The sequence below is a fragment of the Acinonyx jubatus genome, chromosome C1, assembly GCF_027475565.1.
Source record: "Acinonyx jubatus isolate Ajub_Pintada_27869175 chromosome C1, VMU_Ajub_asm_v1.0, whole genome shotgun sequence".
Lineage (NCBI taxonomy): Eukaryota > Metazoa > Chordata > Mammalia > Carnivora > Felidae > Acinonyx > Acinonyx jubatus.
In genome coordinates, this window is record NC_069381.1 from 64,350,954 (window position 1) to 64,364,267 (window position 13,314).

Below are 13,314 nucleotides of genomic sequence, written 5' to 3' on the forward strand. Positions count from 1 at the left end.
GAAAATCCTTTAAATGGAGCTAACTCAGGAGTGAATCCTTTAAGAAAGAAAAACTGGTTAATATAAATGGTGGTGGCTTCTTGCATGATTTGCAAATCCCTGGGGGAAAAAAATTTATTTTTAAAATCAGAGGCACTGTAGAAATACTCAGCACTCAGATGCCAGAAAGCATTATAAAAAAAACAAACAAAAAAACCCAAACAATACATCACAGTACTTCATTTAGTTATGCTATGCCAGATAAAAATTTAAAAGGCAAACATAATCCCAAACAGACAAAACAGTAAACATGCAGAAAACATGATTGGAGTAGAAATCAACACATTAGCAAGTTTAGTATACCTGAGGTGCTGGAGGATGCTGTGGCATTCCCTGGGGACTTGTCTGGGCATAGTAGGCTGCTTGTTGTCTATAGTACTCAGCCCAGGCTGCACTATAATCTGGCTGACCACCTGGTGGAGCACCAGTAGGAGCAGGAACCGCTTGACCTTTGAGAAAACAGAACAACTTTGTTGCTGTAACCACAATTAAAAGCCCAAAAGAATCTCATTTCTAATAAAAACAATACCTTGCTTCTTGTAATATTCCTCCCAAGCTTTTGAATAATCTTGTGTCTGCCCTTGTTGACCTAAAAAAAACCCCCTAAATTTTAATACAAAATTATATCCACTGTAAGTACAGGTTACAAAGACAAGCACAGAGGGTCAGAATTGCTCCTGTTTTATCTTATTCATTAGTGTCAGAAAACTACTCTGTAATTAAAGAAATCAGAATGCTGTTTCTTTTTACCTTACATTAATCGTAACTTTTAGTTCTAAAGCATTACTATTAATAAAAAGCGAAATCAAAACCATCCACATAGTTTTAACAAGAAAGGCAATGATTTAGGCACAATCTGGATTCAATTACAGAATTTATAAATATTAATGTTCTAAACGGAGTTTGGCAAGTATTTCAAGTAAACAATCTATGGTTCCCTGATGGTGATGCTGGGCGTGGGGAGGGGAGAGACCACTATTTTTTCTTGTCTTATTCATTTGGATGTTACACTACAGGTTTTAAATAAAATGTAAATCTTTGATGGAGGAAAAGAACATTTTTGAAAAACAAAAAACCCATGTGAAATCTATTAAAGACTTCATTATTTCAAGATACGGTCAAGATCTTTGTTTCCTGATTTGTGACCTATACATTATGTGTACGAAGACTAACCATCAAAATACTCTTTAATAATAAGATGTTTAAAATTTTAATATATGTTCAAACCACAATACAATTTTATTAAAAGTAACATGACAAAGAACATAAAGAACAATTACCAAAGACATTCGAAGGAACAAGATCAATCAAACACAAAACTCAACAGCTTTCATGAGCAGGTATTTTTTTAAGCAGGGTAATTAAGAGACTAAAGAGAATTAACCAAATCCAACGCACAAAATTTAAATGGGCTCTGGATTAAAATAAAGACAACATACACACACACAGCCACAAGAGACATTTTTCTGACAACCAAAGAAAATATGGTCTATATGTTGATATTACTGAAATAATTTATTTACAACAGTGTGCAACCTACTTTGTAAAGGCTCAGGCACAAAAAATACATATATACACACACAAATTACATGATAAACTTTTTAAAAATGTAGAATTTGAATAGAGAATATAAATATGGGTGTTCACTGTATGATTTTTCTGATTTTATCAAGGTATAAAAATTTATAAAATAAAAAGTTGGGGAGGAAGAACATGTGTTTTCCTATTGAGCTCCCTTTTTTGAGCAGAATTTTATATAGCTTATTACTTTGCCTGGTGAAATTATTATAGCTAGATAAAAAATACTAGAGAACAGACACAGGGAAAGTTGTTTTTTATGTTTGTTGGATGTTGCCAACTTTGTATAGCTGAACTCTGTATAGTTGCTGAAAATAGGCTATCACCATCAATCACAAAATTGAAGAATTAAAAGCAACTCAGTGAATAGAATTTTAACTTTTATGAGTAACTTTAAAAATCCAAGAAAAAAAACCCCTTCTATAGGCAACAGAGAAATCCCATGTAATATAAACAAAATTCTTAGTTTTGTTTTCCAGAATTCTTTTCAAAGAGGAAGTGAGTTTAACATACTGATCCAATGAGACACAATTTAAACAAATCTGAAATAGGTTTCAGTATTTAGACAACTCCCAAATATCCCAGGGTATCAAGAGTAATAAAACCACACAATGTCTCTTACAAGTTGTACACTTGAAAACCTGCTGACTTGAGGCCAAACTCGGTTAAGACAGCAACAATTTCTACTTCAGGTTTACAAAAAGGGACTGAACATCATTGTTAAGAGATATTCATTTTAGAGGCAAAATTACAATATAAGATGGTAGAAACAGAGACACATTAAGAAAATTCATCCAATTCAAATGTTACCTACTCTCCCATTTCAAATATTTCTGTGGAAAGTGAAGGGTAAACATGCCAGACTGTAAGAAAATCAAGCACTTGGTAAGTCATAAACACCTCACATTCCAATCTTGAAGGTGTCCAAAGAAAAAGTCATCTCACTCCTCCAACATGAGGGGCAAGTTTTGCCCTGCTGGAAAATAACTCTTCCTATCTGCTTAGGACTTACTTGGCTCTCCCCTAGCCTCTTGTGCCTCTCTGCCCCCTTTAGGAATGTACTTTAGCTTGCTCCCTTTATCCTTCTTAGTTCAAGAACTATTGTGATGCCTGTTTAGTTTATATTTTAGAACATCACTTAACATTTACATGTAGATTCACCATTTGTAAGGTTTGACTTTCATTTCATTCAAGAGGTAAGACTTGCCCTAGAGTTCACACATAACAGCCCAATGGCCAAACCTGCTTGAATAGATGTCACTACAAGTTATCGCTCTATATACCTGCCTCTTTCCCACAACCATTCTCCTCACTACACACCCTTTCCCCTTAAGGTACCATATGCCAAAGGCTCAGAGTCCACCGCATCAGTACTTAATATTGTAAGAGCCTTTCTCTAAGTCAAACTTTTCCAAAAAATGCCTTCACCTGCCCTCTTCCAAATGGGAACTGCCTGTCTACTTTGAAATCCAGTTTGATCTGTTTACTTATTACAAAAGTTTCCTCATTCTAGCTCCATAAATACCCACTCTTCGAGCTTTACTGCCATTCCTTGTAACACTTAAAATTTCCTTTGTTAACCCTCTATAATCTCATCTTTGTGAATTTCTCTCCTAAATTCTCTTGATATTAATCCTACGAAATTCAGAACTGTTTCAGAAAACAAAACTAACTAAAAAACTTAACTTGAGGCTCCTGGGTGGCTCAGTCAGTTACGTGTCCGACCGGCTCAGGTCACAATCTCACAGCTCATGGGTTCCAGCCCCGTGTCAGGCTCTGCTATCAGCTCAGAGCTGCTTCGGATTCTGTGTCTCGCTCTTTCTCTCACTCAAAAACAAACATTAAAAACAAAAAAAACCCCTCCTGTTTTAAGAGATTTACTTACTTATAAACAATGACACATTTATAACGTTAGTGGATATTTTCTGTCCTTAACAGGCAAAGCTGAGATTTGGCTTCAGAAGCTGGGACAGCCTGCCCAGTTTGGTAAAGAGGTTACTAGATTGGGAACTGGGATGTCCAGAGTCCTAGAAAATCCTAGCTCTGCCACTGTAAGAGTTCAACTTGGCCTCTCCAAATAAGATAGTTGGATTTGGAGATAAAAATTTTTATCTCCCTAATATCTTATTACTTTCTTCCCTTTTATTTACAAATCTTGAAAACTGCCTTGGTAGAGCACATGACTCTTGATCTCAGGGTTGTGAGTTCAAGCCCCACAATGGGCATAGAGATTACTTAAACAAAATCTTGAAAACTGAATTATATTAGTCTTATGCTTCAATATCTGGCAAGTAATGCACCCAGAAGAAATTAAGGTAGTTAAGCAACAACTCATTTGCAAAAAGAACTTCTATAGGACAAAATAAATTGACTTGCTAGCCAGGATTAGAGACCTGGCAATTTATTATTATTTCCCTTAAGATTTATATGTGAAATAATCATTCAACTTATCTTTTGCTCAAAAAAATTAACAGCTGATCACTATAGTGCTACAGAAAAACACATAACTGAGAAAAAAAAAAATCTGAATGGTATTAAGACCTCACAGATTACATTCAACACACCTGCTCACTCTGGGAAAATAAAAGGTAGAAAAACCAAACCATAAATTTATCAACGTGCTGCAAATGAATGATAAAATACAATAAAACACAAGTTTCACCAGTTCCCCAATAATTATCTAAGTCCACAAACAGGCCTGTTTTTACTTATTTTTAATATTAACATAGGGAACATCTGTGGCACATTAACCATGGTGAAAATATAAGTCAGACCCAGCGATTTTTAATTGCAACATGCTCAAATTTTTACAATGGTGACACTATTTCATACAAGTTAAAGTGACCATATGTCCTGACCACTATCATGGGATGATTATTAATAGCATTCTCAGTTATTCTCAAAAGTATATCCCAGTCAGGATAAATTATGTGATCACCCTAATTAGAGTATACTGCTTTGAGATTAAAGTTTTTTAAAAGTATTTTTTTGCAGAATTTTAGCTGTTGTAGACCTGCCTGAGATAAGATGGGTCACAAAAACATAATCTGTTTTAGCCTCAGGAATGTAGCATGGAAAGTCATACTAACAGGAAAAACAATTTTTCTTTCTTTAAATAGAAAATAAGCTGCATAAAACATCCTTATCATGAAGTAAACGTATCCTACACAAAAGAAAATTTAATATAATCACCATTCTGGAAAATTTTCTTTCTGTGAAGACGACAAAACACTCACAGGCAAAGAAACATTGAAGTTTATGTTGAAAATCTCAAACAGACTGTATACTATGATAAAATTCTACCATCTATACATTCATTCTATACCTGGGAAGAATGGATGAGTTTATCTGTTTGGCTTTCATTTGTGACAAGTGGCTGTAGTGTACATGGGTCAATTTCAAATGACACCATAACCTTCTAAAAACAAAAACTACTATCTGTTCAGCTGACCCTTTAACAATTCAGGGGTTAATGGGCACAGACCTCTGTGGAGTTGAAAACCCACATACAACCTTTGACTTTGGACAAGCTTAACTACTAATAGTCTCCTTTGACCAGAAGCCTTACAGATAACATAAACAGTGGACTAACACACATTTTGAGTATTATATGCTGTATTTTACAATAAAGTAAGCTAGAGAAACAAGAAGAAAATCATAAAGTTCATTTATAGAATACTGTAAAAAAAAAAAACCCCACTTATAAGTAAACCCATAAAATTCAAACCTATGTTAAGGGTCAAATGAATATCAAGTTCCAAATAGTCCCAGAAAAAAACAAATCTGGGAGATGGGCTTGGAGTTTAGGCCCTCTTGGGAGTTCAAATTCTGGTTCTACCACTTAGTGGCTGTACATTTCAACTGTTAGTAGAAGTATAGTTTTCATTTGTAACCATTTGTAGTAATATATTTAGCAAAACACTTGATTAACCATTGTATCCTCCATGAGAATATAATAACCAGAAGGTCAGGGGCTCCTACCTGTTTACCCTCACAATCACATTCTCAGCATCTATCACTGTTTGGTATGTAGTATGTGTTCTACAGTTACCGAATCGAAATGACCTTTCTAGAGTACAACTTTTCCTTTCTCCTATATGCAAATGTTATTTAAGTAACTAACATCCTATGTCCCTGTAGGTTACTTATCTAGTTACTGTGCAGCAGAAAATACCACACAACCGATTTTTGCTTGGCTCTCTAGAATTTAACCTATGCCATTCAGGCTACTGATATATGTAACTGTCTTTGACAAAAGTACAAGTAATATTCAGGGTCATAGGTGGCAACAGTGGAACTTTTGGTTTTAATTATTGTGGCTGACAAATTCATTTAGAAACAAAAGGATTTCCTTGTTATATAACCACAATTTTAAGAATTATGTATTTTTAGAATCAGTGATTTTAGAATGCATTCAGGGGTGCCTGGGTGGCTCAGTCGGTTAAGCGTCTGACGTCAGCTCAGGTCATGATCTCACGGCTCGTGAGTTCGAGCTCAGTGTCAGGCTGTGTGCTGACAGTTCAGAGCGTGGAGCCTGCTTCAGATTCTGTCTCTCTCTCTCTCTACCCCTCTCTCGCTTCCACACACTCTCTCTCTTAAATATAAACATTAAAAAAAAAAAAAAGAACACATCCGATATTCCCTTCAAGATATTAAAAGTTAAAAACAAAGTGCAAGTAACAAAAACATAATGCAAACATGGTTTTATATCAATCTTCATCCTTCTAGTGAGATTTATTAAATGTTTCAAATTCAATTTAACTAAATGTGTAAAAAAGAAATGTAGAACATACCCATTTTCTTGTAATACTCTTCCCAGGCCTTAGTATAATCAACCTGTCCAGCTGGAGCTGGATTCTGCTGATCTCCTTGTTTAAGAAAAACATTAAAAAAAAAAAAGGATTAACAGTTTCAAAAGACAATCTTGGCCCTTTACTTCTATTCCTTGAATGGAGAAAGTAGGAGTGGCCTGCCATAGGGAGTGAGGGGCAGGAGGGAGGGTGCTATGTGGTAGTGGGATCCTTGCTGGTGCCTAAAACACAGGACACAGGAGGTACAGAGGCCCTCAACAGAGAAAGTTTGTTTATACACATGGAAGAGGAGTTACACTGAGCATGTAAGTAAATTCATTGGTCAAGTAAGGATATACACTGAGGATACCAAGTCATTCACTATTTATAGGCAGTGAAAGGGAAAAAGCCAGAAAGAACTCTGATGTGTTACAATAGAATTCTGCAAGCAGTATAATGGTTTGAGAAATATATACATATATAGATACTAATGTTTCATATATGCACTCATAAGCATACATGTATATAAATTTCCTAGGTTCCATATCACCATGGTAGAAATGAACACACGGAGTTTTTGATTTCTCAAATACCATCATCTGCTAAAAGGAAATCAGGGCTACTTAGAAAAATAGCTGATTTTAGGGCTTGAGCCCAGAAAGCACAAAATAAGCATCTTTTGGGCAGGAAAGTAAAGACATGCTTAAAAAATGACAAACATGTCAGGGTGCCTCAGTTGGTTAAGCATCTGACTTTGACTCAGGTCATGATCTCACGGTTCATGAGTTCAAGCCCCACATTGGGCTTGCTGCTGTTGGCAAACTGCTTCAGATCTTCTCCCTCCCCGCCCCTCTCAAAAATAAACAAACATTTAAAAAAAGTTAAAAAAGAATGACAGACATGTCAAAAGGATACAGGAACCATCTCAAAGGTACTCCTGAATGACCAAAGTTAGGGCAATCTGATAATCAAAATAGTAAAGATAGTTTAAAATACATGTTGAATAACACAGGAGTCCATACTGATATAAAGAAATAAAAGAAAACTTCTTCCTTATAATACCAACTAATACACGTAGAATGATGCAAACAGAAATTACCATCATGGCTGTACCTGAATCAGGCACATGTTATCAAAGAAGGCTAAGGCCAATGGGCAGAAGTTCAGGAAGGAACAGAATAGTCTTATCAACTCAGTATAATTCCCCAAAAAGTATTTGTTAATTTCAAAGAGAAAAATGGTAATTTTATGGTATAGAAACCTGGCAGACACCAACATGACCAAGCGACTATGGTTACCATCACCAGGGATGAAGCAGGTCAACATTACATGACCCTTGATGTAATGCACTAAGAGGAACATAGCAATATTTCTGAGGTACTGCCACATACCAAGTAGGACTTCACGATCATGACCTCATCTTTTTGAGAAAAGGCTCAGGTGACCTATGCTAATTTGACAGTCATCGCATAAGACAAAAGGTCTGTGCTTTTTTTTTTTTTTTTACCAGATGGGATCCTAGATCAGAATAGAGAAACGGATAGGATAAATGGTGAAATCGGAGTAAGGGCTCTGCATCAGGACAGTAATGATGTATCAATGCTGACTTAATGTTTTAGAGGACTGTATGATGGTCATGTATTATTGGAGTTAATACAAAAGGGTATTTAAGGGTACTGGGACATCATGTGCACAGCTTGGTCTTAAATGGTTCTGAAAGATTACTGGTAATGGATATGGACACATATGACAGAATGGGACAAGTGGGAGATGGGAGATAAAATACTGACAGGTAGGTTTTCTGGGTGTTCTATAATGTTATCTTACAACTTAAACTTTTACGTAAGATGCAATTATTTTAAACTATTTCAAACTTATTTTTAATAAGGGAAATCTGCTCACTGAAGCTATAATGAAATATGGAAAGTTTTTAGGTGTTATACACTGATGTACTTCATACAGAATTCCAAACATAAGTTTCTATTTCTACATACAAAATAAATGTTTTAGTTACCATAGTTACCTTGTCCATTGGTTTGGGTTGTAGTTGGTGCACCGGCAGGAGCTGCAGGTGGTGGCTGTGCTTGCTGCTGATAATAGTGAGCATAGTAGGCAGCCCAAGCTGCTGAATTTGGATCCGTTCCTGCCTTAGCTAGAATAAACACAAATTCAAGGTTTGCATCTAAAGTCCATAATCTCTCACACACACACTCTCTCTCACACCCTCTTTGGCAAAGAAAGAGACCCCAAAATTAACTGGAGATCAAAAACAGTAAATGAGAAGTTTTAAATTCTTATTTTGTCATTATTTCCTTTAATTTCAGTAAAGTGAGGTACAGAAATTAAGTGACCTAATTCTTAGAAAACTAGTTGAGTGGCAGAACCGTAATAGGAATAAAGATCTCTTGCTTTCAAATCCAATTTGCCTTACAACATTCTGTGCCCTTTTTTTTTTTAACCTAGTTTTGCCTCAAGCACAGCAGTTCTACGTGGTAGATGACTAAAGGAAAGGATTTCTAGGAACTATCTGTACAAGAAACAATTATTTTAAAACTGAGTTTTGTCCTGTCTTAAAGAAAGTCCTGCATTCTTTAAGAATCTTAAACAGTCATATTTCACATCATATTTCAAAGTAATTATCCTAAATCATACACTTGATGTCACTGCCCTACTTGAAATTGTTCATTCCAGAGACTTCAGGGCTGTCAAAAGCTTTTAAGTGCAACATTATCACCCAGTATCTTTCATGATCTGACCCTCTGGCTTATCCTTTCCATTCCAGCCTCATCTTCCCCTCTTTTGTCAGTATTTTTCTAACACTCAAGTTCTGGTCACAGTAAACTGCTTGTACTTTTCAGAAGTTCCAATGCTCATATCTGGCCTCAGACCTTGTTATGCTTTCTCTGGACTTGCACTCCTCATTCATCCTCCATAAAAACCAACTCATGCGATCACAGTTTGAGACCTCTTAGAAACAGAAATCCTCTTCTTGATTCTGTCCTTTATACCAAGAATACATCATGTGACACTACAGTATATCTTTATTAGTTTATATCACCAAGAAGAATGTAATTTCCTTAGGCAGAGCCTGTATCTATATGAAATCTGTTTATCCTTTATCCCATGTGGGCAGTGAGTCTCAGCTGCTTAATAAAGTTTAGTGAAGTCTGAGGAAAAAGGAGCAGGGATTTCTAGAGTGATACAATTTTTAAGGTAATACAATTGTAAGGCATTATCTACCCTCCACATCTTCCAAGTAAAAAATGTATTGCTTTTCTAAGTTGGATTACCTGTGTACTAATACAAATATTTCACTTGACACCATCTCTGGCTAGAGAAACTGAGATAAAACAGACTTTGAAAGGCAATACTTGTACTCTTGAATGTGTAGACTGTATTAACAAAACCAGACTTACAGTTAGATATAATACATATGGAGAATTTACTAATTATTCACTCAACATGATATCGTTTCATTTATCATTTTATAGGTGAGAAAAAAATGTTAAACTGACTATAAGTTTCATCTAAATCAATTATGTGGTTTTTACATAACGCGAAGTCTAATATAAGCAATATCTAATCCTAGCTGCCATCTTAGCTAATGGGTTACTTCTTTTCCAAAGACAGTGCCGCAAACCATATTCATCAACCAATTCTTACAGCGGTGACTTCACTACTACTCCCAGAGGTAAAAATGAGACTGTGATACAGAGACTACTTATTCCCATCATTTCTCTCAATCACGTTACTGATCCGAACAGGGCTCATATGGTGCAGTATTGCAGATCCAAGTTCCCCAATAGAAATTCACCCCTTAACTTGCTCTAACTCTTGAATCTCTTAAATTATCGGATTTCTCTGCTTAATCACACCATCCCAATTAGCTTATAAGAGGGAAGGAAAAATCTTTTCTTTCTTTAAAGACATTTAGGGACAACTAGGCTCAGTCGGTTGAGTATCCGATGCTTGACTTTGGCCCAGGTCATGATCCCAAGGTCATGGCATCAGGCCCTGCTATGGGCTCTGTGCAGGGTAAGAAGCTTGCTTGGGATTCTTTCTCTCCCTCCGCCCCTTCCCTATTTGTGTGCACTAAGATAAAAATGAAGAAAAAAATACCTAATAAAGATGTTTAAGCTATTATACACTAACTTACATTTGATCCTTCTGTAAGTCCACCTATAATAGCATTGCTAACACTTGGGAGTGTACTTTTCTGCTGTAGAATGTAAACTAATCTTTGCATACCCACATCTTAGCACACTCAAGTTGTTTCTTGAATGAAAGTTGTGGTTATTTGGTTACTGTCATGTGTAACCATATTTCAAAGAGCATACTTCCCAGGAAATTATATGTTACAAATATAGGGCCACATTTAAATAACAATGTTTTAATAAAATTCACTAAAACAATTTCATTTAAATCAATTACTTAGGTTCTTTCAAGAAATAAATACACTAGTGTGGAAAGGAATCCATAATTCAGTACCTTCCTTGAAACTACTCCAGTGAAAGAGGCCTAAAAGATAGGTAGTAGGTGAGAAAGAAGGATCATCAATAAATGTTAATTGGTTTCAATGAATGCCCCTTTGACCATCATGGAAAGAAAACTAGAGGGTGGAAGATGCAATAACAGAATACAATGTAATATATACAAAAATCCAGATCGGAACAGAGAAAACATTTAACTAAACGTATTTTTAATTTCTAACATGCAGACATTAAACAGAGGCCTGATTTTTACTAATATATGAAATTACATAAGGAATATTAAAAGATTAAAACAGCTTACATATCTTATTTGAGAACTACCAAGTTCTCAAATTTAAGTATTAAATGCTCCATTAGATGCTCACATAATTATACAAATAAATGTACACTCTTCTTTCATGGACAATGTCACAATTAACACATCATACATTTGATGGCACTGGAATCTAAAACTAAGACACTGTACTTCTTCCTATAGCTTCTGGCTTTTAGCACTCTGTTCTTATCACTTTGAAAGGAGAGAAAGTCAACGTAGGTAGAAAAAAGTTACATGAAAACATCATATTCACTCAGTCTCATACACTGTGGTAAAATCAGAAACTAAGACTCCTGTTGAAAGAGTGAAACAAGTGCGAAAAATGCACACAATGTAGAAATGACACTAGAAAATTTAAGAGTATATATAACAGGAGAGGCAAACAAAACTACAGATTACACATGAATGATAAATGTCTTTTACCTGGATCAGGAGGGGCCTGCTGCTGCCAGTGTGGATATGCATTTCCCCACCCCTGGGGGGCATAAGGAGCTGGAGGTCCACTGAAAAGATAGAAATCAATATAAAAACACAATTTACCAAAAGCTAGAATGTTTGGGGAAAACTCCAGAATCAAACTCAGTACTTACTGAGGAGCAGGGCCAGGTGGTCCTGGATTGTAAGGTGCAGGGTTGTATGGTCCCATTGGAGTTCCAGGCCCTGGAGGCCCAGGAGGCCCATGGGGGCCTGGGACACCATGGGGCCCATGGGGTACAGGTGGCCCTAAAGGATTTACTGGGCCCTGTAAAAAAGCAAAGAGATGTACAAAAAAATCAGAAAAACAGCAATGGCTTAACAATTCAAAGGCCAAATAACACCAACAACATATTTTAGATTTTCCTTCATTTCCTCATTCATGTTGCAAAAAATTTTTTAATTTTTTTAATGTTTACTTATTTTAAGAGAGAGAGTGGGTGAGCAAGCAGGGGAGGGGCAGAGAGAGAGAGAGAGAGAGACACACACACACACACAGAATCTGAAACAGGCTCCAAGTTCTGAGCTATCAGCACAGAGCCCAAATCGGAACTCAAACTCAGGGAACTGCAAGATCATGACCTGAGCCAAATTCAGACGCTTAACTGATTGAGCCACCCAGGCACCCATGCTGAAAAAACTCAACTCTACCATATTAAATATTAAGACCTGAAAATTCATTAAAATCAACAGCATCAGCAAAGAACTGAAACATCTCCTTTATCTTCCATTCTCTTCCTTTCAGACGAATTCCCTTTTCCATTATTTCCCTTTCTTTTTTATAGCTCTTACTTCTACTACACTTCTTTATTATCTTATCATGGAAGTGTATCAAATACCATGTTTTCCCTAACTTTTCTTTCTCTACATCTATTCAGCATCTACTTTCCTAACAATCAGACAACCACCTTGACAATATATTCCCCAAATTGCTAAGGCTTTATACTGTGAACTACTGGGTACTTTATCATGTAAAGTAACAACTAGTAACTTTAGTAACTCAAAAAACTAAACTCCTCTTCATAACCTTTGTGCCCTGGAACCCCATTTAAAATCAGTAATTTAAATTCATTTCCTCTCTTCCCCTTTATCATTAGTTTCTAAATACCCTATCTTCATATTCATATCATCCCACTTAATAATGCTTAGTTGATTTTCCTTTTGATAATCCAAATTAGCTTTCATGAAGTTAATACTGATCATGTGACATTTTGAAGAAAAATGCTTAAATCACATTTAGTTGTCTATTCCCTCACTACAAAATAATGAAGCTAAACTTTGTAATTTTAAAAATTTTAACGTTTATTTTTGAGAGAGACAGAGCGTGAGCAGGGGAGGGGCAGAGAGAGAGGGAGACACAGAATCTGAAGCAAGCTTCAGAATCTGAGCTGTCAGCACAGAGCCTGACACAGGGCTCAAACCCACGAACTGTGAGATTACGATGTGAGTTGAAATCAGACACTTAACTGACTGAGCCAGCCAGGCACCCTAAACTCTATGACTTTTCAAGTTCCTTCTATTACTTTACCTCTTTAAATCTGTTTTCATTATCCTTCACTTCTATTATCCATAACCAATCCCTTACAGAAAGTAAAAAAGGACTACTGAAAAAGTAGCAACATTTTCA

At 36.0% G+C, this 13,314-nt stretch overlaps 1 protein-coding gene across 37 annotated transcripts in view; it reads right to left on the minus strand.

Annotated features, from left to right (window-relative positions):
- The window catches only part of FUBP1 (far upstream element binding protein 1), a 51,667-nt gene that overhangs the window by 23,130 nt on the left and 15,223 nt on the right, over positions 1-13,314 (minus strand). For 21 of the 37 annotated variants that reach the window (XR_008294977.1, XR_008294975.1, XR_008294978.1 and 18 more), the window contains 6 exons: positions 11,804-11,955; positions 11,637-11,716; positions 8,422-8,559; positions 6,411-6,485; positions 569-628; positions 343-488 (listed from right to left, as the gene is read on the minus strand). Coding sequence is in view for 25 of the 37 variants with exons in the window: in XM_053214276.1 (XP_053070251.1) it covers positions 343-488; positions 569-628; positions 6,411-6,485; positions 8,422-8,559; positions 11,637-11,716; positions 11,804-11,955 (651 nt within the window). In the remaining 12 variants the exon portion in view is untranslated. Of the gene's footprint in view, positions 1-42; positions 100-342; positions 489-568; positions 629-6,410; positions 6,486-8,421; positions 8,560-11,636; positions 11,717-11,803; positions 11,956-13,314 lie in introns of those variants that run through there. The other 16 variants (XM_053214286.1, XM_053214282.1, XM_053214283.1 and 13 more) reach the window with 5 other exon arrangements.